The 24,117-nt window shown below is 43.3% G+C and overlaps 4 protein-coding genes and 1 long non-coding RNA gene across 5 annotated transcripts; 1 reads left to right on the plus strand and 4 right to left on the minus strand.

The window, feature by feature from the left end:
* Positions 1–448: 448 nt before the first annotated feature.
* On the minus strand, positions 449–1,988 carry LOC135643216 (anthocyanidin 5,3-O-glucosyltransferase-like). The gene has a single exon (XM_065159917.1). The coding sequence runs from the start codon at positions 1,986–1,988 to the stop codon at positions 555–557; it is 1,434 nt and encodes a 477-aa protein (XP_065015989.1). The 3' UTR covers positions 449–554.
* Positions 1,989–2,374: 386 nt separating this feature from the next.
* On the minus strand, positions 2,375–10,782 carry LOC135643214 (neutral ceramidase-like). Its single transcript, XM_065159916.1, has 10 exons — positions 10,399–10,782; positions 9,022–9,419; positions 6,119–6,327; positions 5,542–5,910; positions 5,173–5,431; positions 4,821–5,085; positions 4,611–4,736; positions 3,906–3,969; positions 3,455–3,624; positions 2,375–2,920 (listed from the first exon to the last, which is right to left on the minus strand). The coding sequence occupies exons 2-10, from the start codon at positions 9,321–9,323 to the stop codon at positions 2,375–2,377; spliced, it is 2,310 nt and encodes a 769-aa protein (XP_065015988.1). The 5' UTR covers positions 9,324–9,419; positions 10,399–10,782.
* A 4,842-nt stretch (positions 10,783–15,624) lies between these two features.
* On the minus strand, positions 15,625–16,372 carry LOC135643219 (uncharacterized). The gene is made up of 2 exons (XR_010498175.1): positions 16,116–16,372; positions 15,625–16,027 (listed from the first exon to the last, which is right to left on the minus strand). It is a non-coding gene; the product is annotated as an uncharacterized LOC135643219 (long non-coding RNA).
* Positions 16,371–17,683, plus strand: LOC135643218 (heat stress transcription factor C-1b-like). Its single transcript, XM_065159919.1, has 2 exons — positions 16,371–16,682; positions 16,772–17,683. The coding sequence occupies exons 1-2, from the start codon at positions 16,455–16,457 to the stop codon at positions 17,525–17,527; spliced, it is 984 nt and encodes a 327-aa protein (XP_065015991.1). The 5' UTR covers positions 16,371–16,454; the 3' UTR covers positions 17,528–17,683.
* A 1,238-nt stretch (positions 17,684–18,921) lies between these two features.
* LOC135643217 (GTP-binding protein At2g22870-like) lies at positions 18,922–23,436 on the minus strand. The gene is made up of 4 exons (XM_065159918.1): positions 22,674–23,436; positions 22,387–22,456; positions 21,404–21,566; positions 18,922–19,325 (listed from the first exon to the last, which is right to left on the minus strand). The coding sequence occupies exons 1-4, from the start codon at positions 23,422–23,424 to the stop codon at positions 19,107–19,109; spliced, it is 1,203 nt and encodes a 400-aa protein (XP_065015990.1). The 5' UTR covers positions 23,425–23,436; the 3' UTR covers positions 18,922–19,106.
* Positions 23,437–24,117: the final 681 nt, after the last annotated feature.

The following is a 24,117-nucleotide window of genomic DNA, read 5'->3' on the forward strand; positions in this document are numbered from 1 at the left end:
TATAAAAATTCAAACAGAAATGTTCTCCGATAAAAAGTGAAAATAATTTTTTTAAAGAATTATATCGAATGAAAATTTTTTTTCCCATACCTAAAGAATATAATTTTTTGTCATTAAAATAACTTTGAAGAATATTATTATCATTCTACTATGCATGATAAAAATAAAAGATTATTATTTACGATTTTATTTTTCAATTTTCACTATTTATAATTTATTTTAAAATTTTTAAATATTTTTAAGACAAATGTATTTTTTTTTTTTAGGATAATAACTGAGCGAGTACAAACAATGATGATAATAAGTGAAGTGAAGTTAACAATACGAAAGAAATAAGAGATTATAAAAAGGTCAAGCGACGTCGACAAACAACGGTGGCAATAAGTGAAATGACGTTGGTAGCGAGGATTAAATGGTATTACGAGAAAAATAAAAAAAATAATACTAAGATCCTAAATAATAAAAATAATATTTTATTATTTGTTATAAAGGATTATCTTTATGAGGGACTAAATAATAAGTCTCTCCTTCTATCGACCACAAATCGTTATCCGTTAATTCCATGAAGAAGCCTTCAACGGTTTCACAACTTCTAGCCACGCCCGCTGAGACGAACCCCCTTCTCTCCTTGCCTCCGCCGCCGTCTCCTTCATCGCCACCGCCCGCGCCCTCAGCTCCTGCCCTCCCTCCGACTCTATCAGCCACCTGATCTTGGCCTCCACTTCCTCCGCCGCCACCAGTTCCTTGTCGTAGCCCTCCATCGCCACCGCCATTCGCATCTGGTCCACCAGGAACACCTTGTTCAGCTTCTGCTCCGCGTACAGCGGCCACGCCACCATCGCCACCCCGGCCATGATGGCCTCCATCACCGAGTTCCACCCACAGTGGGTTACGAATCCGCCCACGGCCCGGTGGTTCAGCACCTCCACCTGCGGTGCCCACGACTTCACCACCAACCCCCTCTGCCTCGTCCGCTCCAAGAAACCTTCGGGCAACAGAGTCTCCAGGTCCGATTCGGTTAGTGGCTCCGACACCTGGTGCTCTACGCTCTCGGCCTCCGGGGCTCGCACCACCCACAGGAACCGCTGCCCGCTCCTCTCCAAGCCGGCGGCGATCTCCATCAACTGCTCTGCACGGAAGGTGCCCATGCTTCCGAAGCAGAGGAACACCACGCTCCCTCGCGGCTGCGCGTCCAACCACGCCACGCACTCCGCCTTTTCTTCCTTTACACCTCGGTCGTCGTCTCCGCTCCAGTCCGCGACCAACGGCCCAATGCAGTAGACCGGCGGCATCCGACGGCCCGGAATGAAAGCAACATCCTGGAGGGCCCTAACCGCCTGAACCTCCATGGATTCGAACGTATTGATCAGCAATCCGTCGGCGTTCGGCCCGCGTTCGGCGATGAGCAGCAATCTCTTATAGGATTCTCTGTTGCGGTCCAACGCGTCGGGAGGCATGTGGGAGGCGGGGACCGGCGGCAGCCCCGGGATGTGGAGCGGGGCGTCGTCGAGGTCCTTGAAGCTGAGGTGGGTGGCGAAGTGGAGGGTCGGGAAGTAGAGGAAAGTTGCAAGATCGGCGGCGCCCGAGGTCCAGAAGAGGTAGGAGGGGAGGGGGAGCTCGGCGGTGACGTCTGCGTCGGTGCAGAAGAAGTCGAGGACGACGGCGCGGATTTCGTAGGTCTGGGAATGGGCGGCGACGAAGTGGAGAAACTGCGTGTTGTTGAGGCGAACGACGTCCAACAAGCGGACGGTGAACACGGCTTCCGGGTCGGGAACAGAGGAGACAGGCGGGAGGCGGTGGAAGGAGATGGAGGGGTGGGCGGAGGAGACGCGGGCGATGACGGAGTCGATGGAAGGGTGGTTGATAGGGGTGTCCATGAGGACAACGGTGACGGAGAAGTCGTGGAGGAGGAAGAGCTTGGCCAGCTCCAACATGGGCACCAGGTGGCCGATGCCGGGCACTGGGTACAACACCACCGCCTCCTTCATCGCCTTAATTACCTCCCTTTTGCTAGCCCTAAACGAAGCGAGTAGCGCAGGAAGACGAGAAAGATGGTGGCGGCACTCATGTCACCACTGCAAGGAGAGGATAAGATGAGGCTGCCGCTGCTCTTCGACATGTACGGACCGTTGCACCGACAGTCCATGTCTTGTCGCGTTCTGCGTGTTCGGACACACACCACCATGTCAAAAGCCCCACCAAAGGAACTGTACAATACCAAGGCAGCAAAATGTACTCAGCAACGCTTCGACCTTTATGCAATCAAGCGGAACATCAAGTGAACTTTGTACCTCAAGTGGCTGCAAAAGATTTCAGCTACTGCATTATTGATGAGGTGACAAGACAGCCAGCTAATGGGGATGCAGTAAGCTTGCTAAAGCACAACAAAGGCGCGAGAAGTGCCAGTGAAATGGCTAATTTTCCCAAGCAGACTCTTCGACGCACCAAAATGCCTCAATCGATAGACGCCCGCAGTAGCCGATTCAGGGATTCGCCATTCCAGCGTTGCATGGCTATAAGAACTGAGCTGCGAAGGCCGAGACCACTTAAAGCGCAAGCTGAAATCATCATCGTCATACGCAGGAACCCAAGTGCTGCTGTCTAAGAACTCCACCAGAGAGAATGTACCCTTAGTCAGGAGGTCGTTCCTCGGGCAAGCAGACCAGAATGTGGCCGTCGCCATGTCGCCGGGCCGGAACGTAGAGTTTTCAGGAACATCTGCGCTGGTGTCACCAAACTTAACGCCAGCTGGTGTTGCGTCCATGACAACAGGAGGAAGAAGACTGATTTGTTTGTCCAAGAGATCCGGAGGTTGCAAGTCTGATCCAAAGCTTTTGCCATTTAGAAGGGCTGAAGCAAGTTTTTTGAACTCCTGAATGTAACCACTGAGTGTGTGTGGACCATATAGTGTTGATGCTCCCTACAGAACAAAATAAGAGATTTAATGTAAGAATGTTCAAACTATAATAACATTAAAGTAGATCGCATGAAAAATGGAAATAATAGCACAAAGCTTAGAAGAGCTTTGTGGTTTATAAAGTCTGTGACTAAGCAATGTATATTTATTGGGAATACAACAGTGCAAAAGGATAAGATTGATATTACTGGTTTCCGATTGGCTTCTTCGACACACTAGTACAAACAGAGGCATACATATCAAAAATTTAAAGATGGTTTTCGCAGCCGACCTCAAATGGTTGGGACTTTCGGTCTTGTTGTTGTTGTTGTTGTTGGTTTTCTAACAACTCATTCTAGATTGAAAAGTAACATGTCAAAGATAACAAAATGAATGGTATACGATTAGTGCTGGCAGGTTAAAACTGATAAAATTTTGGATCTTAGAAAGGCTAAGGATGACTGGATGGATAAATGTAGACGATAAAAGAATGCTTTAAAAGAAATAGTTGCTATGTGAAAATGAACTAATATTGGCATAGCTTCTCATTTAGTGCACCTCATATCTTTGGATCTGGTACTCCTCAAATGTGGTCACATATTGTGAGTATGTGTTTGACAGCCCAGCAATGACAATCTGAACATTACTACCAAATTCACCACTGCCGTCACTGATAAGTACTGTTCGCACCGCATCTCGGAGACGCCTTCCAGCCATTGTAGTAAACTCTGCAGAGAGAGAGAGAGAGAGAGAGAGAAAGAGAGAGAAAACACAGATAATTCATAACTCTTCCAAAACTCCACCTGACCTAGGAGTATTTTAAGGATAAAAAAACTAACATATCTGCAAAAGTAAATACTGAATATGTAAAAATAATAAACAAGAGAAATTTTCTATCTCAAAAGCTTTATGGTATGGCAAAGAAATTATAGATAAAGCATATATTTTTCTAAATACATGCCAAGATTGCAATTCTTTCTATGTGCCAAAAAACATAATAAGTATATACCTCCAGGGACACAGAGGATGACCACCTGTCCTATTCGGATTATTTGTACTGGAAGTATTGAAGGCTGGAAGGGAAAAGAAAATATCAGCAATAATAAAAAATGGAAGGTTATATTCATTAATGTAGAAACAGCAAGAAGCCAGGCCATTGAATGATTACAATCACAGCAAATGCAAGTATCCACATAGCCATTGTAAAACAGCCATCAGTTATATGGATAGTTATCCGACTGAAATTGATGCAGAAACACATTCAATAGTGTCTTCTCAGAAGAAAGAATGCCTATTTAGTTGATGGTTACGATACATTCTGAATGTAGATCACTTGTCCTGTTGTCATATATCAATTTCATCAAAATCTTCATTCAATATTAATATTAGTCATTGGATATAGCTTCTTTAACAAATATCAGGAAAGAGAAAAGAAAATCCATGTTTCAACATCTCAGAGATAAAGATCATCCGACAGATAACTATTGAAAAACCTTTTCTTACAGTCAAATATTTTATTCTGTTTTTTTTTAAACCTATATTGCAGATGCCATACTTATGAAGGGGAATCGAATCAAGTAAAGGCAATACAACTAACATTTTTGCTTGATATGGATAACCAATGGGCAAGACTTTCTACTTATGGTCAAATATTTATTAACAGACTCCTGTATGCAGTAGATCAAAGAACTTTGAAGCATAAGATGAAGCTCACCGCCCAATCATATGGTACATTCATGTCACCAGTGTCAAGTAAAATTGGCTTTGGCTGTTGACAAGCAATTTGCTCCTGGCTAGGTGTTTTCAGTATGTTCCTCACTAATTTCCAGAAAGCATTACCCTGAAGCAGCATTAATGATTACTGTTTAAATAGTTATCCAACATGCTTAACGAAAATGATAAAGACTAATTCCTCATGACGAACCTTGTCATCCCCTTGCTTAAAATCAAACATTCCAGGACCATCTGTGGTTCCTGCAGCAAAAGCAAACCCCATGGCCGCAGGGCATGTTTTAACAACCTTTTGATCTCCATCTGTAAGGGTGACCTGTAGCTTTGAGAAATCTAAGTAGGTCTGTCGATAGTCGACTTTTCCTTTTACCAGCTCAGAAGCTGTATCAAAGAGTTCAACAGCCTTAACAAATTGCCTGTCACCAATGATCCTTGTGCTTTCAAATTCATCTGGGTATCTGACAGATGAACCAGATCCAAGGGATTAACAGTTTATGAATTTTAGTACATAAAAGTTAAAGGACTGGAAAATTAAGTATGGATACCCTGGGCCTCGTCCATAGCAAAGTTCATTCTTCCCATTACAGGTACTGTGATTGAAATCACAAGGGAGTCCAGTATCGATGCAGAATGCCCCAAGCACATTCGGACTTACATCTCCACAATTTGATTGGCAAAACGCTGATACAAATTTAGGTTTGCCATCTTGCCTATCTCGAACACGTTGTGAGACACTTTTAGAACTTGCTAAATGCCTTCCACCTGATGCCGGGAAAGAGGATGCCAGCTGCTCTAACTCATAAACTGCAAAGGATTTGTACAAAGTCAAAGGATTGGGAGAAAGAATCTAGACATTGTAGGTAAATTTTAGTACATAGATTGACTAGAAGAATGTAGAGCATATCAAAACATACCATTCTCATGTGGCTGAGGAATGATGATTGAAACTCTTCGATAAAATCTGCTATGTCTGGGTCCAGTCACAACTGCACCATGATATCTACTGTCACTTCCTTTTGGAAGACCTTCCTGTTCTGCCCAATCCTCCATAAATCGTGCAGCAGCTCCTTTGTTATCTCCACTAATCAAAGAGTTTGTACGACTCATTGAGGTACCATGAGTAGCAAACCAGTTAAAACTCCCAACAGCACCCCATTTTTCATCTACGAACTTCAACAAAGTCATTTCTTTGTCAACATCATACTTATAGTGGCTTCGCTCTATAGCCGGATTATTTAGGTAGGCACTAGGACTACGATTTATGCTAGCATCCAAGAGCTCTCCTGAAAAAGAAAATAAGTAACTGCATTATGCACGAACATGCAGATAAGTACAGTTACAAGTTGCTCATGGCTAATATGAAAATGCCTGCATGCTCTAATTTGTTTCTCTAAACAAATTTTAATAGTAGATTTAATACAGAAATTAGGCATACTTTCTATGGTTATCTAAACAAAAACAACCAACATGAAACATGAGAGACTTCATTACCATTGTTAACAAAGATATTCCCAGGTCGGAGATTTTCATGGGCTTCTATGATGCTCTGCTCGATGCCATCAACAATGGCATCAAATGATTGCCTAACGAATCCAAGAGATGTTACAATATACACAACATATTGGAGGTAACCCCCAGGACCACTATGTGTATGAATTCCACTGATGGCTACATTTTTTTCATTATACATGTTCCCATACCTGCCAGAAAGTAAACACAGCTCACTATTTGCCAATATGGGGATAAGCTGAAAATTTGAAACATTTAAGTCAATGGAAAGATTCAAGTATAGGAATAGTTACATATGATATTCAAGTAAATGTCACTAGACCAACATTGCAGTATATGTACATGACTGATATATGGATGAATTCCCAAAGCTACACTATCAACTCCAGAAAAAAAGGCTTCAATTTAAATGCCAGAGTGATAGTTACATGAAAGTTGTGTAGAGCTTTCTTCATGTATCAGTAAACAAAATTGGTCAAATAAAAAAGACCAACAATATAAGTGAACCCAACATGAGTGTAATATTTTATTCCATGTGTTTGTAAGTTATATAAAAACGGTGCCGCTATCACGACCTAAAAGCCAGAATCACTGAGACGATGTAATTCGATCTGTAATTCTGGTATTACAAAGAAGCAGCAATGAAGCAATATTTAATCTTAGACTCTTACACTCATAGAACTCCGAGAGTTCATATCAATGTGCACCGATCCACAGGCAGCCTAAAAGCCGTCAGTACAATCAGTACATCCTAAAATGGTAAATTAACTAAAAACCAACAACCAAAAGTTTCACAGAGAATAAAGGGGTGTAGTATAGAGATCAATCAGAAAACCCACTTTGCAACAGCACTCATTCAATAGTGAAACAACTAAAGGGAAGATATCTTTCTAAAGGAAAAAACAATGTAAATGTCTCCATCTCTTTCATGGAGAATGCCCCAATGATTCTTCAATTTCTAGTATAAAGATTTCGTGTGATATCTGAGCAGGTATGTAATACAAACCGCATAACCAGAAAGTTCAGTGTTTGATAGCAAACACACCCTAAATATTGCTAAAATCCTCATGGTATTAGGCAAATTGCCAATATGAGAACAGACTGCCAATTGTGGTTTCAGATGCATTCAACTGTGTATGCACCCACAGATTGACTCCATAAATGCAGGTTCCTTGCAAATGTCAGTTCTTATGACAAGCATTAAAACAGTTCTGATAGGAAGAATATCATTCGATCAATCATCATCCAATACGTGATCTCCGTGTGACATTCAGGTTAGAAGGAGGCAGAACCTGTCCCCTATCAGTCTGCCCACGTGGACAAAGGTCCAAGGGATGCAGTTGCAAGCTGTCTCAACCCTTGTCACCCACGTGAAGAAAAGACCAAATGGAGGTTGTTAGAGATGGTTGAGGGCTAATTCCCCATAGAATATTCTACAGAATATTCCATCCATTTATGACCATGTATAAAAGCTCACTTTTAGCGCAAATGCAGGGAGTCACTTTACAGGATTCATCACCACATTCCCTTTCCTGGGGTTACTAACTTGAGCGTCGAAGAAACCGAATTGGAAACCCTTTCCCGACCTTGATCTTCATGCAGGTGGTGCGTTGGGAGCTCGATGTTTTCACCTCGGAGATACCTCGAACAACCTTGCACACACGGGTCTGAACCATATCGGGCTGAGCAAGATATCAACGATATCTTCCCATAACAAGTTTTATCTTGCTTTCCTTTCTACTGCAAAATTCTGTATTACTACATCATGTCATTTTCACCACCATCAAAGATATCATAAATCAGCATTATTTGATCGCACAATTCCTTACTACTAAGGTATTCAATAATGGACCATTAGTTATTGTAATGTTAGATAAATGTAAATGTCTCCATCTCTTTCATGCAAAATGCCCCCAATGGTTCTTCACTTTTGAGTATAAAGACTTCATGTGAGATCTGAGCAGGTATGTAATGCAAACCAAGAAAGTTCAGGTGACTGATAGCATCCACCATGGTATGCAATTTTGAACAGTACCACCCGGTACGGACGGTACGTACCAGTCCGACGGTATACCGATACGCGAACTGGCTACTACTGGACGGAACGTGCTATAGTGCTACAGTGTAGCACTACTACAGTACTACAGTGCTATACGTAGCACTGCTACGGTACTACAGTAGAGGAAGAAATATTTAAAACCACTCGGTATGTCCTAGTGTACCGAGCAGTATATGGTACCGTACCATACCGAGCCAACCTCGAAACACCGGTACGGTATTACATACCTTGGCATCCACACCCTAAATATTACTAAAATCATCATGGTATTAAGTAAATTGCCATGATGAGCACAGACTGCCAATTGTGGATTTAGATATATTCAAACCATGGATCTACTCACAGATTGACTCCATAAATGTGAGTTCCTGCAAATGTCAATTCTTATGACAATAACTAAGAATTATAACAGTTCTATTTCTGCCTTCGTTTTTACTGCAAAATTCTCGATCGCTACATATAATTTTCACCACCATGAAAGACAATCAGAAATCAGCATTATTTGATTGAACAATGCCTTACCACTAGGGTTTTGGGTAATGGACCGTTAGTTGTTGCAATGCTATGCTTTACAAGAACAGGCTACATGATCATGTCCTATTCACTACAGAAAGTTATATGTGTAACATGCTTTTAGTGAAAAGTCTATGAAGCAGAAGCAGCAACAACAAAAAGCCATAAAGTTCAGTGGTGAAAAATATTGCGAAGAAATATATGATCCATTTCATGCTATATAAATGCCCAAATTCAGTGGTGGCACTTAACAAAGCACTTTAGAGTTTAGAACTTAGTGTAGCTGTCCTATAAAAAATTTAGCTTGAAATACCTTGACTTTAGTCTCTCATGCACTTTAATCGTCACAAGTTGAGATGCCATGCACGCATCAAGGTTCACGAAAACAACACGATTCCCTCCTGGCTCTGCAACAATAAATGTCCGTGCCTTGAGCCTGAAATGGACGCCAGAGGCAATCTGTTCCGCATTAGCATATCCCATCATATTGACATCAGCTGCTGGTCCTGTTATGTCATAGCTCCCAAGCCCAATTAAATATGTTGAATCTGATAGAGCTCCTCCAATGTTAAGAACAGAAACTAATAGCAAGATGCAAAACCACATGTACATCATCGAATCAATGGTACAACAGAGAAGGGGAACTCTACTAGCACTGACAAAAAGACCTCCCAATCAAATTCATGTACACCAAGTCATCTTGAACCGAACCTATGAAGAGAAAAATAGCAACATATTGGAACAAGGAAAAACAGAAAGGAAAAAAAAACGATTGTATCAAGACATGATTATGCATGGCCGAAAATAAAATCTTGTATAATTCTATGATCGAATATGACACCTCAATTTAGTCCCTTATCGGAGGTGGGAGGAGGTTTGAGTTGATTATAGGACTAGAGCAGATATACTATTATCAAACTCATCCTATATGCTGTCAAGCTGGAATCATGCTATGGGCAGAAGATGTGGCAAGACTTATAGAGATGGTCCTAAATAATCACCAAAAGTTCACCTTCCAACCTGAGGTTAATCTCGAAAAAAGCCAGTTTCCTATGTAGGTAATGGTGAAGCATAGTGTGCACAGATGGAAGTAACATTACCACGGGCATTAAATGAGAATCACACAGCTAGCCATATTTGCCTAAACAACTATTTGATCTGATCATAATTGAGTTCAGATCTGCTCTGGATACATATCCATATTGGGAGAAGCTGCGAATTAATTGTTTGTCATCAAAGGATCAGTATGGGAGAACATCTCTACAGTGAGAATATGTCTGAACAAGAAATATGATAGTGACATTGGGCACAAACATCAGACAAAGAATTGTGCAGGGTTTGCTTGTGACGGTGAGGATCGCAGAGGGTTGACGGAGGTGGGACTGTACGGCCTTTCGATAACCATTGCCACTGAAAAATGAAGTGTTTTTACGGCGGCCATCGGCAGGGTCGGTGGTACCTTAAAGGCTTCCGATCGCACACCCAAGGCACAAGAGAGCGATTGAAAGAGAGGGGACGACATTGAAGCAGTGAGCAACTACTAGGTCAACCAAAGCAGCAAGATTTTGTCGGGATCCTACCCGCCGAAATGTACAACGAACCACGCCTCGCCATGGATTCAGGTGACACTTGGCGTTAAGAGATAGATTCGAGTCGAGGGCACGAGAATGGAGGCGGACGATCGACTCACCTGGAACGGAGGGAGAGACGTGCGTCGAGCACCAGCGGGTGAGACGATCCACAGCTCCTTCTCTCCCCTTTATACTCGGAAGCGAAGGGGGAGGGATGAGGGCGTGGTTTGGACACTACGGCGCTGCTTCTTGCCTTTCGTTGTCGAGGGGAACGACGACAAAGCGGCCTCGGGCTCCTCGCTCTCTTCGGTGAAGCGAGTGAGGTCGAAGCGACAAGAGACCGTGGCGTGAAGCGGGACGCCTTAAATTACATGTCCACCAGACCCACATGCGACAACCACGTGGCATCCTGGTCGAACCGGACTGTCCCCGGATCAGCCTTAAGCCGAACCGGTCTGAGATGGCAATTTCAAACCCTATTCACGCTGCATGGGATCGATCCTGGCTCCCTTACGGGAGAGGGAGAACTTATAAGGTTATTTAGTCTTATAAGAGTATTTAATCTCATGGGCAAGCGGTGCGTCCCAACGTTCAAAGCGGATAATTTCAATTACCGATCGACCAAATAGTTCATCTCTTTTATATATATATATATATATATATATATATATATATATATATATATAAGGGACCGTTGAACGACTCCATTCAACGAACTATTCGTCGCTCTCGTCTACATGTACAATTGCTTAGTAACATATTTTAGCTTGGTTTTAAGTTCTTTTGCTTGTAAAAATATAAGTTCGAACCAGTTACAGCGCTACAGTGTGACCGCTCACCGAACCAAACAAAACAGCTCCAAAATAGCTCCGTTTTCGCATGCCACGGGCTGATTTTTGTAGCCCATTACTACACACAAAACGTAGTCATTTCAGCACCTTGGAACCCCGCAGGTGGCACAGGGCTGGATAGGGCTGGATAGGGCTTCGATATAGTGTCGGGCATTGAACAATCTTTCACAAGTTTGCACGTTACCTTGACGAGAACTTGTTATCGCACCCGGCACTCGGTGACCAGCTGTTTGTGGACTTGTAGTTGTTCGTTCAACCTTTTAAAGTCTTTGTTTTCCACCTCTCTTTCTTTTCTCTTGTGCACGCAAGGTGCTCGCTGAATTACTTGTAAAGCTTCCCCTTTTCACGAGACGTCGGGACTTATCCGTCGCTCGTTCTTCTAACTAATCAACTTTATCTTTTTACATGTCCTTCGGGACCTGTGAAATGTTGCAAGTGGGCTGATCTTTACGGACGTAAATCGCAAGGGCGAAGCGCGACTTAAGCAACGCAAGCTAAGTTTGCGTCTTTGCCGCAAGGGTGCCTCACGCCTTAAGCAATTCCAACTAAAACCGTGACATTATATTATATTATATTATATATATATATATATTCATAATAATATCTCTAATAAAACTTAAAGTTCATATATCTCTTTTTTTTAAAATTTAATATCTTAATCCTTCCTTTATCTCTATTTGCTATATAAATCTTTATGATTCATGTCATTTGTTGTGGACATGATGACGAAGCATACCATTGTTTTCCTTAGGAGTTCACTAACTCAATCGTTCACAAATTAAATATTAATATTTCTTGTCAAGCAATTTCTAATAATTTTATGCATCCGTCAAATAAAATAATACAGGAAAAGTAGCTGTATTAAATAACGAACACATTTTACATTTCCCATTGATAGATATATCATGATCGTAAACACAAACAAATTACAAGTGTGGGTGAGTATGTATGCACAATATGTAGATGACGAGTCTATCTTCGTCCTCACGAACTAGCTAAAGCATTCCCATAACTGGAGCCAGGAGGTGCACTTGCTTGAGTAGAGGAGACAGTGCCTCCATTAACTTCTCGCATGGATGGTTGTGAACTCCTTCGTACGTGGTGAGGACGATGCTCGTGTCCTCGGACATGCGTTGGACTTGCTTCTTCACGTTGCATGTGTGATGTGTACATCGGTAATAGCTTCTTCATTCACAACACAACACCAAATTCCATCAATCAGAATGACATGAAACGGAGAAGTGCATAGCAATATGTAGTCGATGTTTGTAGTGCTCCTCTTCCTTTCTATTCGAAGCTATCGCATATGGCATGGCTCGCTAATGGGTCTCATAGATTTGTGATGAACTATGGGATTTCTTGAGATTATTTCATGTATGTTGGATCAGTACACCGGGGAAGCTGCTCACCATCTCCGAGAACATTAAGGATGGGTGGAAGAAAGCCAAACCTGGGGAACATGCTGTTCTTGACCGCCTTCTGGCCGTACTTCCTCCACCGATAGCCATCGTCGAGGACGTCGTTGGCGCTCCTCGTCCGGAAAGCGAACCTCGGTCTGCTCACGACCTTCCTCGTCCTCCCGGAACTCCTTCCCTTCTCCCTCCTCGTTTCGCCTTCTCCCTCCTGCGTCGGCCTCGGCAACAGCAGCGAGGCCCAGTCGACGCCCGATGGATCACCAGAAGCGAACGACAAGTGTTGCGCTTGCTGCTCTGGTGGGCTGTAGGGGTCGGAAGGACAGTACCGAGCTGCGCTTGCTGATGCAGTCTGATGTGAGAGACAAGGGAAGTGTGGTGATGGTTCCATTGGTTCCGCATCAGAATAAGCAAGAAGGAGAAGGGCGCTGATGCTTTAAGGAGAGGAGGAAAGCATATAATGTTTGCGTTTCTTGTAGATAGAGTGGAAGGTGGGAAGAGGGTGGGAAGTGTAGCTACAGCACACATGCGTGCACATCGTCTGAGAGATCCGTGCATGGGAACAGAGTGCAGCTTGGGGTAGAGAGGCAACCACATGTCACCTACCTTCTTTCAGTTCAACTGCCATGAGTGCTCATTCTATCAATTGTATGTGAGCTAAGATAGGTTTACCGGTGGAAAGCTCTTCCAATCTTTTAGAGTCTCAAGGGACATTGAGTGCACCATTCTTTCTGCTACGTACATGTAATGTAACGTAGTATGTGAAGTTTAGCTATTATTAGCATCAACAAGTGCCTCAATCTATTGCTTCTTCCCTTCCGGATTATGATGGTGATTAGGAAACATTACACCAAGTGCTAAGTATGTACAGCTATGAAATCTTCTAGTCCGGTCGAACTCATGAGCAATCTTTTCGCAGCAGCTTTGCAGGAGTGGGCACTAAGGCAGCCATAAATGATTCTTTAAGAGCAAAAGCTTGGAGTTTGATGGACGTTGGACATGGAATTCTACAAACTTGAGGATGCAGTCTTGTGCTCATGAGCACGCCGTATGGGAGAATTCTTTGCTCCGGGGTTGCTGAGACTTTGGGAGCCCTGGTTTTGTCCGTTCGAGTCATGGATCATGAAATATCCATTTTGTGACGGATAAGATCCGATGAAAGGATACATCAACAGATAGACCTAATGGTGTAAGTCCCGTTAAACTTTGTGTGATATTTGGGTTATGTTAAATAGTTTTGAGGACAATAGTCTAATAGATATATAGGGAAAACAATCGGGTGACCAATCGGTTCACCGACCACGTCATGACTCATGCCACGTCACATCGCTACCAAGTCAGCATGAGGACCGACTCCCCACACCGAACCGAATCTCGCACGGGAAGGCGCCCCCTCGGTAAGTCCCATCCCAGAAAGCTCGGGATGGCCCCCATATAACGCCATTCTACGCTCACCGAGTGGTGCCCGTACAAAGGTACTATCTAGTCACTCGGGGGTCGGTCGTCGTGCCAAATCCACATACGATCAATCTTCGGGCAGCAGTATAAAAACCCCTGGTCGGCACCTGGCTAGGGGTAAGAATAAAAAAAAAGAGGAGAAAAAGGAGAAGACTACTGACTTAATCTACAAGGGACCCAACTCGAGAACACCCTAACCAGGGTCTGTATGCAAGAGTTCGCCCACCCTAGAGGCACGACTGACCTGACCGACGACTCAGCTCATCCCCGGCACGTCCACCGTCTGATCGAGAAAAGCATCGCCAACCCCTCGAGAGTTCCGGATATTGGCTCGTGGACCAAACCGTGTTGACTCCTCGACCACGACATGAAAGTTCATAAACACTTTCATTTAAATCCTATTTTAGCAAAGGAATAAAAACAAAAGGATTCATCTTCATAAGTTGTTATTATATTTATGAGAATTCCAGTGTGACTCATCTTCTTGTCATAGTTATGTCCCTGCAAGCTGATATATCCTCATTGATCCTTACAGAATTGGTCTGTTCTTATATCTTGTCTAAGGGAAATCTCCCAAGTAGAAGAAGGTCACTGTCTACGGAACCTCTTTGGTACATGAAGTACCATATCGACATGGATTTAGCAGGGTGTGTAGAGCAGAAGGAAGCACTTGGGATTGGAGGCAGTTAATGTGTAGGTGAAGTCTTGTAGCAATCAGTCGCGATCATAGAGCAATTAATGGAGGCAACAGCAGTTAGAAGGCTTGTGGACTGTCACGAGATGGGAGTTCACGATAAACAAGTCCGAAGGAAAATTAGATCATCGCTCGAATAATGCCATGGCACCGATCAGCTAAAGTCAGTGGAGGAGAGAGAGTGTCTCTTGTCGTCGTGATACTTTGATCCCAATAAGATTTCACCCTCTCACACTTGAAAGCTAATAATCGCATCATTTCACTGATAAATTTAGAGCGCAAGAGTTGTTAAGTCATTTTTTAATTATTCGAATCCGAAACTGATTCGAAGTCGATTGTGATTTGTTCTTTCATGTCTATCTTAATTTGATCTTGATTGATAGCTGGTTTATTCGAGTACAAAGATGTCGAAATTTGAAAGGTTCGAAAGGAGCTCTAAAGTAGTATTCAAATGTCTTTAGAGATTACAAGTATCAAAGGAAACCTTTCCTAGTGGGATCTTAGGATCATTATTCGCATGTCCAACACTGACTATAGAAAATAATCTCGTGTTTCTCTCGGGCATGATCACGATCGTATCGTGTAGAATCAAGGATATAGTAATAGTTCAATCGATTCAAACATATGACATTATATTGTCATACATATATCGAACGTATGATACTAAGATATCGAGTGTAAGTCAATTGTGTAACACTAAGGTATCAATCATGTGATGTTGATGTATCGTCATCTTTCAAAAGCTAATACTATTGATGGTAAAAAATTCAATCAATAAAAACGTAATCTTGACGTAGAAAATATAAGTCGCCGATATGGCTAAATTATAATCGTGACTGTCATTATTATCGCAGGAGGATGCCTACCTACCTAATCGAAGATATTTGTAGGAACAGGAAAATAGTTGCATGTTCAAACCCTCCAAAGTCGAAACAAAGATCAAATGATTAAGTTGGTGATTTCAGTAGCTTCAGTACAAAACATCTGCCTCAGTTTGGTGGAAGTGGGCGAGTGCAGAGTGTCGACGCTCTCTCCTTCGACCGACGGTGGCTCCGTACATTTCCATATCATAGGGTTGAATGTTGCATAGCCTCGACATGACCTTCCCGTAAAAGAGGACCATTCTTAAATCTTACACACAGAGGACACCAGCATTTATTGGTGCTTTGGTGTACGACAAGCATCCTTACGGTTGTGTTGCAGACGATTCTCTCCTCAGCAGCATATCGAGTCTTCACACCCTGCAGTCACGGATGACTTGCGACTCTTGCGTCTCCTCGTCCTTGCCCATTGTTTGGTAAACAGAGATGGACGTCACAGCAACTGCTCCTTCCTGTATCCATCACATGAGGGTAGCTAAAGTCTTGGAGGAGAGAGAGAGAGAGAGAGAGAGAGGCCACGAGATCTACTGTGCTACTTACCAAATCCAAATTACTAAGACGCAAAATCATGGTTTCATCAATATAATAAGATCGGCAACGATAAAGATAGGATTTTGAGTGCTCTGTGAGCTCCACTGGATCGTAGAGTTAGTATCAGGAGGAGCAAGAAGATGACACGCGTCCACTGTCTCCGTCCTGCTGACCCCTCTCTGTGCCCCGCAAAACCTACAGATCGGTCTCTGAGTATTATATATTCCAACTTTTCAGGTGTTACCACTGTCCATAAGGTCTTGGGGAAGATCACAAAGACAACAGGGACTCGTTCGATTACTCATATCGCCTATATCTTAGAGAGAGAGAGAGAGAGTTGGGTGAGCAATGGAAGAGATTCGTAATACTAGCGTTGGCTACCAAGTACAGGCGGCTCCTTTCGTGGCGAAGACGTATGAGATGGCGAACGATCCGAGGACGGACTGCTTGATCCGGTGGGGGAAGGGGAACAACAGCTTCGTGGTGGTGAATCCCAGCGATTTCTCTCAGTTCCTGCTGCCCTCCTATTTCAAGCACAGCAACTTCTCCAGCTTCGTCCGCCAGCTAAATACCTACGTCGGTGTCTCTTCTTCCGTTTCTCTTCCCGCCGGGGATCCGTCGTGTCACATCTGCTCACCATGTCCGTCTTCTATTGTTGCGTTCAGGGATTCAGGAAGGTCGATCCGGATAGATGGGAGTTCGCTCACCACTTGTTCCTCCGAGGGCAGATTCACCTCCTCCCTCACGTCATACGACGGTCGAAGAAGAGCCATGTCGGACTGTGTGCAGGCAGCAGCAGCAGCAGCATAAGTGGTGAGGAGAAGGGAGACGTGGAAGGGGAGGCTGAGAAGACGCTACTGCAAGAGCTGTATAGGCTGCGGCAGGAGCAGAGGGCCCTCGACGAGGAGCTACAGGTTATGAGCAGGCGACTGCAGGCTACTGAAAGGAGGCCACACCAGATGATGTCCTTCCTCATCAAAATGGCCGAGGACCCTGAGTCATTCTCCGGGCTCGTGATCTCCAAGAAGCAGCAGTCTGCAGCAGCGAAGAAGAGGCGTCTTGTTGCCGCTGCTGCTGCTCCTCCTGCTCATGCAATTAACGATGGAGTCATCCTCCTACCTTCTCTTCTGGTTCCAGGGACAGAACAAACTGTGATCGAGACATTAGGCACCGGAAGCGATCGGATGAGTATCGAGGAAGTGAAGCCATTTGCATTTGTTCCCGATGTTTCTGCCATCCATAGCTACGATGCTGAGCTCGGTGGTCTCGCTACGGCTCCGGAGGCGAGCATCATCGGCCCCAATCATGCAAGCGGAATCAGCTTCCTACCCGACTTCGCTCTGAGCACGAGGAGTTCGAGTTCAGAAACAGCAGCGGCAGCCTCCTTCCCCTTCTCTTTACTCGGCCATGGATTCTGCTAGCCTCTACGAGCTTAAAGTATACTGTCAAACATCATCTTGCTTCTGCATCTTAGGAAGATATTGTTCGTTTCTGATCGCAAACTTGCTTAGCTCACCTCTATCCTCGAAAATAGTGTACTTCATGGATATTAATTTCAAGAATCTTCAAACAGCAAAGTCGCTCGCCATGAGTATAGCGCGTGGAGTTGAGTTAATGGACTGACCATCAGTATCCCTGAGGCCTCGACACTGGTGTACTAGTTGTCCTCGTGCAAAAAGCGAACGAAGAAGCTTTAAGCTTTAGCTCCGTCCAAAGAGAGTCATACGCCGTGAGCAGGGAGAAAGAAGTGAGGGCAGTGATTGGGTCGATCGTGAGACATGAGCGGATAAGGGAAGGAGGGGCCACCGTTGGTTTTTGTACGTAGGGGCGGCGTTGGACTTCAAGATAACGAGGCAGGGAATCCCGTGGGGCTTCTCTTTCGTCGACGAGGACAGGGAGAGGGTACGTGGCGTGGAGGTGAACGAGGGATGGAGCAGAGCTCCAAATGGGTCCCGTCAGGCTCTAAGCAGCCAAACCCGGCCAATATAGTGGTAATTGCGTGGGTCATACACATGTTGTGAGACTGATTGAGTGGTTGCCGGCCAAACGAAACATATAGTGACGTGATGAGAGGGGCAGGAGAGGGGGTGCGTAGCTGTAAAGATCGAACCCATTACGGTGACGCACGCACAGCGGTCCACCGTGCTTTTGGAGTGGGAAGGGGGAAAGGGACGGCTGCATGGGACTCCATCGATGCAGATAGATGCTGTATTATTTGGCAAGCATATGACGACCACTCAAATCTCCTCGATCAACTTATCCTTGCATGAGCGCAGCTCGGTCTGTCAAGTCACAGTAGAATGATCGATGATATCAGGAAGAACAATTCCATTTCTTGATCTCTTAAGTAAGCATCGTATTTATTACCGGTAAATTCCGCTGATTGCTGGAGTTGGTTTCCTTGAGGGTTGAGTTGCAGAGTTGATGTCATTCCTGATGGTGCCTTTCGTTCTCTTCTTGACATCGATTCCGAAGATGTTACACCACATTCCCAATTGTCAGAAAGCACCTGTGGGCAGTTTCAAGCAATCGTCAACAACACTTCAAGTATGCAGAATCTGTAGCAGCCTAAGATGAAACACCTACAAACATTCACAGACAGAGTAGGTCGATGACATTTCCACTTGAATCCGGAGAGGGTAATCTTCAAGAAAAAGGATGTGGTTGAATGGATCATCCAATATATTCCAAGTTCAAACATAATAAAAAGACAACTGAAGCCAAGCAAAAAGCACAAGCAAAATGGTCACTTAAAACACTGTATTCCTGTTACCTCAGACATGAAGCAGACTCAATGGAAGTGCTTCTTGAGCGATGAAGGTGAAATTATACCAATACGATTGATGTGAAATATGTGTAGGTCAAACCATAGCAGATTCGACAACCTCCAGAGAACAAGGTCTGCAATGCAGGTCCTTATCCTGATTGGAGAATTTCTAACAGCAGCATTTGTGCGTAATTTACATTGCAAAGCAGTGATCCCGGACTACATTCTATATCCTAATGTTTTAGCCAGTAGTTCCGCAACTGGGCCATATGTAACAATATCTCCTCCCGGCCTTGGTTGGTGACACTACTGGTCATTATCCAAGGCGGTGCTTCCTTGAAATATTCGCGTATCAATTTCTGAAAATCTTCAACATTTTCTTCAGGTCTTTTACCACCGTTCTTCTTCTTCTTACGTTTGTCACACTTCGTGAATAGTAGTGTCATTGGAATCTGACAGGTCAATGATAAAAAAAAGACGATGTCAAAATCTTCACATAAGGATATATTTTCAAAGTACCTGCCCACCTACTTGAGGCAAAAATGTTGTGTTTATATAACCAAAGTGTGCCTCTTGGAGAGGGACAAGTAATACAGATATTGCAGTTTTAAAGACACCAATGACATAGTAACATAATACGAATGAAGGAGACGAATTATCTAAAGCAGCAATGTTGCAATCATGCTGGATGCTTTGGAAAAAGTTCACTCCCTACCAATAGTCACTGCCAGCTAGAGTTGACTTATTTTTCAAGGATGATGCATTTAGGAAGGCCCTAGGGGAAGAAGAACAAATACAGATGGCTCTGGGTCTCAGTAGAGAATAAACAGCAGTGACCAAGTAGGATAGTAAAGCGGAACACAAGGCCACAACAGTTCTTTGATGGATCTGATGCTAGAATGAAGCATTTTGGTAAGCCACAGGGGGGACAAATAAAGATTCTGCTGCCTCTCAGCAGAAAATAGACAGCAGTAAGCAAGGAAATGGAACACTAAAATAGAAAACAATAGCAACAAGAACTATTTTTCCATTGAATTGTTTTCTATGACAACATAACTCAAAGAACAAAGTAAAAGAGAGTTTTGAGACACCATATAACAGAGAAGAGCAGGAGATGGTACAGATTGACAGTCAGCCAACTCAAAGAAAGCAAATTCCAGTCACAATGGTATCATATAGATAACTCCTAAATATAAACAAGCAACATCTGTACTGATGCAAGGAAGACCTAGGGTGCCGTCATATGGTGCATTCTACGCCATCCTCAACCATGACAGGCATCCTAGAATTGCTCCAGATCTAAGCCTTTCGTTAGTAGTCATGCATCACACATACTTAGAATGTGTTCAGCACTAGTGGAATAAAAAGACATCAATCAGCTCAAGACTAAGAGCCTCAATAAGAAATGGATTCTACCAAGAAATAGCTTGCGGATTCAGTCTATCTGCAATCAAACTATCCGAAGATAAGTCTAATAAAGAGCTTGAGTTCATCTAAGAAGGGAAGTCTATTAACCAAGGTCCAAGCTAGCCGCCATCTTTGGTACATCAACTGGACTCCAACAACAGTAACAACAGATGCTAATGAATTCCCAAACGAGAACACAAATAGAGCTCAAACATTTATTGAAGAGAACTCAAAAGAAATGTTGAACTTTATTGACTAACCCTCACAAAAGACACAGCAAAAATTACTCCATCTACAGAGAGAGAAAACAAAAGCAATAAGAGATGTTCTTTTAATGTATTGTACTTCAAGGAAATCAAAATAAAACAAGAGAGAGAGAGAGATAGATAAGACCAGTTGACCCAAGGAAACAAAAGTTCCCTCTCCACTAGAACATGTATCCTGCTACAAACAGATACCAATCAAACCGTTCTCTTTGTAAATTTCGGATTTTAGATAGAGAATAACAACCTGATAATGACTCTATCTGAAACCTCTTTTGCTAAGAAGATTTGGTTCCTTTTAGGATTGGTTAAATCACTTTATGAGCATCAGGTTGAACTCCGTTTGATGTATTTCAAGATGATAATCAGAAGTAAATATAAAAATCCTACAGAATTCCCCATGGTACAACTAAAACTCGAGTTAAATAAACCCATGACACTTTGAAACTGACTCAACTCTAACACATAAAAGAAACCAATAATTCAATGTAAACCTAAGTGGAAGGGTTCAATGTTGCCGTCTAGTTTCTAAGTTAACAAAGTGGCATTCCTTCAATAGTATGCACATTGTTGTGTGCAATCTACTCTAGTTGCCAACAGCTGACAAACACTGATAAGTGAAATTAAACATTATGATGTTTGATGTCAGCTACTTCACAAAGACTATTACATTTTTAAACCCAATGTAGGTAAGACTGTCTGACACCATCATTATTGCTGCTATAAATGTCTGGAGCTGCTCTTAAACCACACTTCAGTAACTGATAAGAGTCAGAATTAAATGTTTCTACAAGGGGAACATCTTGAAGCTATTAAAGGGAGAGCAGAAAAACTACAATACAGAAAGGGAAAATTCATACCTGATTTTGTCCAAGCCAACTAGCATATTCAAGATCAATCTTTTTAGCAGGGATGCTGGCATCTATAAGTAGGAAAACAGACACTAACGACTCTCGGTTGAGGAAGTAGTTTTTGGTGAATTCATACCAATTAGCTCGCGCTTCTTGCGGTGCAGATGCATATCTGCTCCAAAATGTTTCAAGAGTAAGAAGATGCAAAATTTGAGGTACCTCTTCGCAGAACTATGAGTTTAAAAGTGTAAACTGCTGAAGTTACTTCTACCAAATTCTCGTAGTCTTCTTCTTAGTGAGCTTCAATAATTTGGTTGCAATTCTTACTATTTTGTTGCAAGTTATAAATATAATAGTTTCTAAATGGGTAAATAGATATCGGTTATGACAATGAATCATCATCTCATAATTTTTAACTCTATCAATTAGCTACATATATATGCACCTATATACCACCATGGATCACAAGTCCCTCTTCTGATCATCTGCTGCACCTGCTTTGGAGGACAAGCAAATAATTTACAAGATTACAGTGTGTGCTTTGCCACAGGTTGAAGATGGGAATGAAAATGAAGCTATTGGGAGCTTGTTATGACTCCTCCGCAAGGCTTAAAGTTGCCATCTTCACATAATCATAACAATAATGAGGTTAATTGTCAAGATGAAGTACTTAATTTGAAGGACCTGCTTTGGAAGCAATGAAATGCCACATCCTTATCACTAATCTTGTCCATTAACTGATACGCATGTGAGGGATAAAAAAACCACCAGTCAAATGATAAACTAATTTCTTTTTTGTAGTTAATTGAGAAAAGCAAGTATCTTCCAGGTTCATTTAACACAAACTGAGGTTAGGATACCTACAATACAATACATTCCGTGAATAACCAGCACACGAATTGCTGGTACATGGAAGTGTGTTTCCGAGCAATATAACTTAACAATCTAAACAGCTAGAGAAAATAAAATACAAGTTGGTTTTAGGGGCATACCCATAACCAGGCAGATCCACCAGGTACCAACTATCATTTATACGAAAATGATTAATGCATTGTGTTTTTCCTGCAACAGAAGAAGATATTCTCAATATAATTGAAACACTTCAAAGCCACAAATTGAGGTATCTCGACAAAAATATTCCGAATCATTAGGAAACGCATTTATCTATATTAACAGTACCCATCGAATGCCTGTTGTCCACTAAACCCTATAAACCCTAGCTGAGAAATCATGCACCGAATCATCCAGAAGAAGCATCAGTGGATAAAAGTAAACTGACCAGGCTTCTTGGAGGTGAGGGCGAGCCGCTTCCTCCTGACGAGGGAATTTAGGAGGGAGGATTTGCCGACGTTGGACCGGCCGACGAGAGCGAACTCGGGGAGGCCATCCGTGGGGCACTCCTCCGTCTTGGTGCTGCTCTTGATGAACTCGGCGGTGGCGACCTGGGCGTCGCGGGCGTAAGGTCCGAGCACGATGTTGGAGCCTCGGAGCACTCTCCCGCTGGCCATCGACGCCGCTTCCGCTAAGTCTACCCCCGGCGGCACGAAGAGCTTGTCGAAGGGAATCTGGACCTGGGGCCCGCCATCTTCCTCGTCAGCTATCTGCCGAAGGATTGGGGCGTCGACCTCCAAAGGGGTGGAGACGGCGAGCTGGGCTACGGTGGACAAGGAATGGGAACGGGCGAGGAGGGAGACGGGATTCCTTCTTCCGGAGGCGAGGAGTAGGAGGGGATGGTCGGACCGGAGAGACCCAGGCGGTGGGGCGGAGAAGGAGACGAAGGGGACGAGGAGGCGAGGGTAGAGGATTCGGTGATGGAGGAGCATCGCACTACGATCGCGTCGCGTCTGCGCCTGCACCCGAAATGTGCCCTTCGGCTGAGCCCTTTGTGCGATCAGCAACAGATAAGACTTGAAGATATCCTGTATCGAGAAAGCCACGAAACACGCTCCCATGCACGACTTCATGACGTCATCAAATCGTAAACTGGCTGTTTCCTGCCTCAGCGGAGACACAGTAGTCAGTGCCATCATCTTACGTAGGAAAATATCCGAACTGCGGACACGTGGGGTCGCGAACGGGTCGGATGTCGTTCGCGAAGAGAAGACGGGTCATGAATGATGGACCTGAGATCCGTCGACCAGTACCTTATCGGACGCCCAAAGAAGCGGATCCAAATTCTACAGACCCCTTCATAGGGGGTTACGAAGGATGACTCTCTCCTCTAATCTTAAATGCCAACCTGATTCGATTGCATTAATTATTTAATACTAATTCTAATAAAAAAGATGAGAAAAATGGGATGATTGTGGACTACAGATTTTGATGATCGACATGAACAATATGATAATTTTCAGTATTTTAATTTTAATTTTGAACACTTGAATTTATTTGGTGCACCACATTCTTGGAGAAATTAGTGTTGAACTCTCTGGGTGTGGGTTGAATTAGAGTTAGAATAACTAAATTAATCTATAATAAGCAACTGTAGTTAAGCAAACAAATAAAAGAGATGAGCAAACTACTTTCGTCAACCTCTCTGGAGATTCCAAGATGAATTATTTATGTAGTTCAGATTAATGAGATCAAATTGCAAACAGCACAAGGAAGAAGCATCTCAATTCAAGGATGGGGCTCTTCCTCATCAACAAACAACAACCAAACTCCTACAAAGGCATGATTCTCCAAGGCCAGCATCACCTAACCAAGATAGATACTGCTACACT

The sequence above is a fragment of the Musa acuminata genome, chromosome BXJ3-7 (genome assembly GCF_036884655.1).
Source record: "Musa acuminata AAA Group cultivar baxijiao chromosome BXJ3-7, Cavendish_Baxijiao_AAA, whole genome shotgun sequence".
Lineage (NCBI taxonomy): Eukaryota > Viridiplantae > Streptophyta > Magnoliopsida > Zingiberales > Musaceae > Musa > Musa acuminata.

Coding starts and splice junctions, on each gene's coding strand:
- LOC135643216 (XM_065159917.1), bottom strand. CDS start 1,988: ATGAAGGAGGCGGTGGTGTTGTACCCAGTGCCCGGCATCGGCCACCTG.
- LOC135643214 (XM_065159916.1), bottom strand. CDS start 9,323: ATGATGTACATGTGGTTTTGCATCTTGCTATTAGTTTCTGTTCTTAAC. Junction 5,911..6,118: donor GAATATCTTTGTTAACAATG/GTAATGAAGTCT, acceptor TTTCTTTTTCAG/GAGAGCTCTTGGATGCTAGC. Junction 2,921..3,454: donor ACCAGATCCAAAGATATGAG/GTGCACTAAATG, acceptor TTTGTTCTGTAG/GGAGCATCAACACTATATGG.
- LOC135643218 (XM_065159919.1), top strand. CDS start 16,455: ATGGAAGAGATTCGTAATACTAGCGTTGGCTACCAAGTACAGGCGGCT. Junction 16,683..16,771: donor TCCGCCAGCTAAATACCTAC/GTCGGTGTCTCT, acceptor TGTTGCGTTCAG/GGATTCAGGAAGGTCGATCC.
- LOC135643217 (XM_065159918.1), bottom strand. CDS start 23,424: ATGATGGCACTGACTACTGTGTCTCCGCTGAGGCAGGAAACAGCCAGT. Junction 22,457..22,673: donor CCTCACCTCCAAGAAGCCTG/GTCAGTTTACTT, acceptor CTTCTGTTGCAG/GAAAAACACAATGCATTAAT. Junction 19,326..21,403: donor GTTGGCTTGGACAAAATCAG/GTATGAATTTTC, acceptor TTGACCTGTCAG/ATTCCAATGACACTACTATT.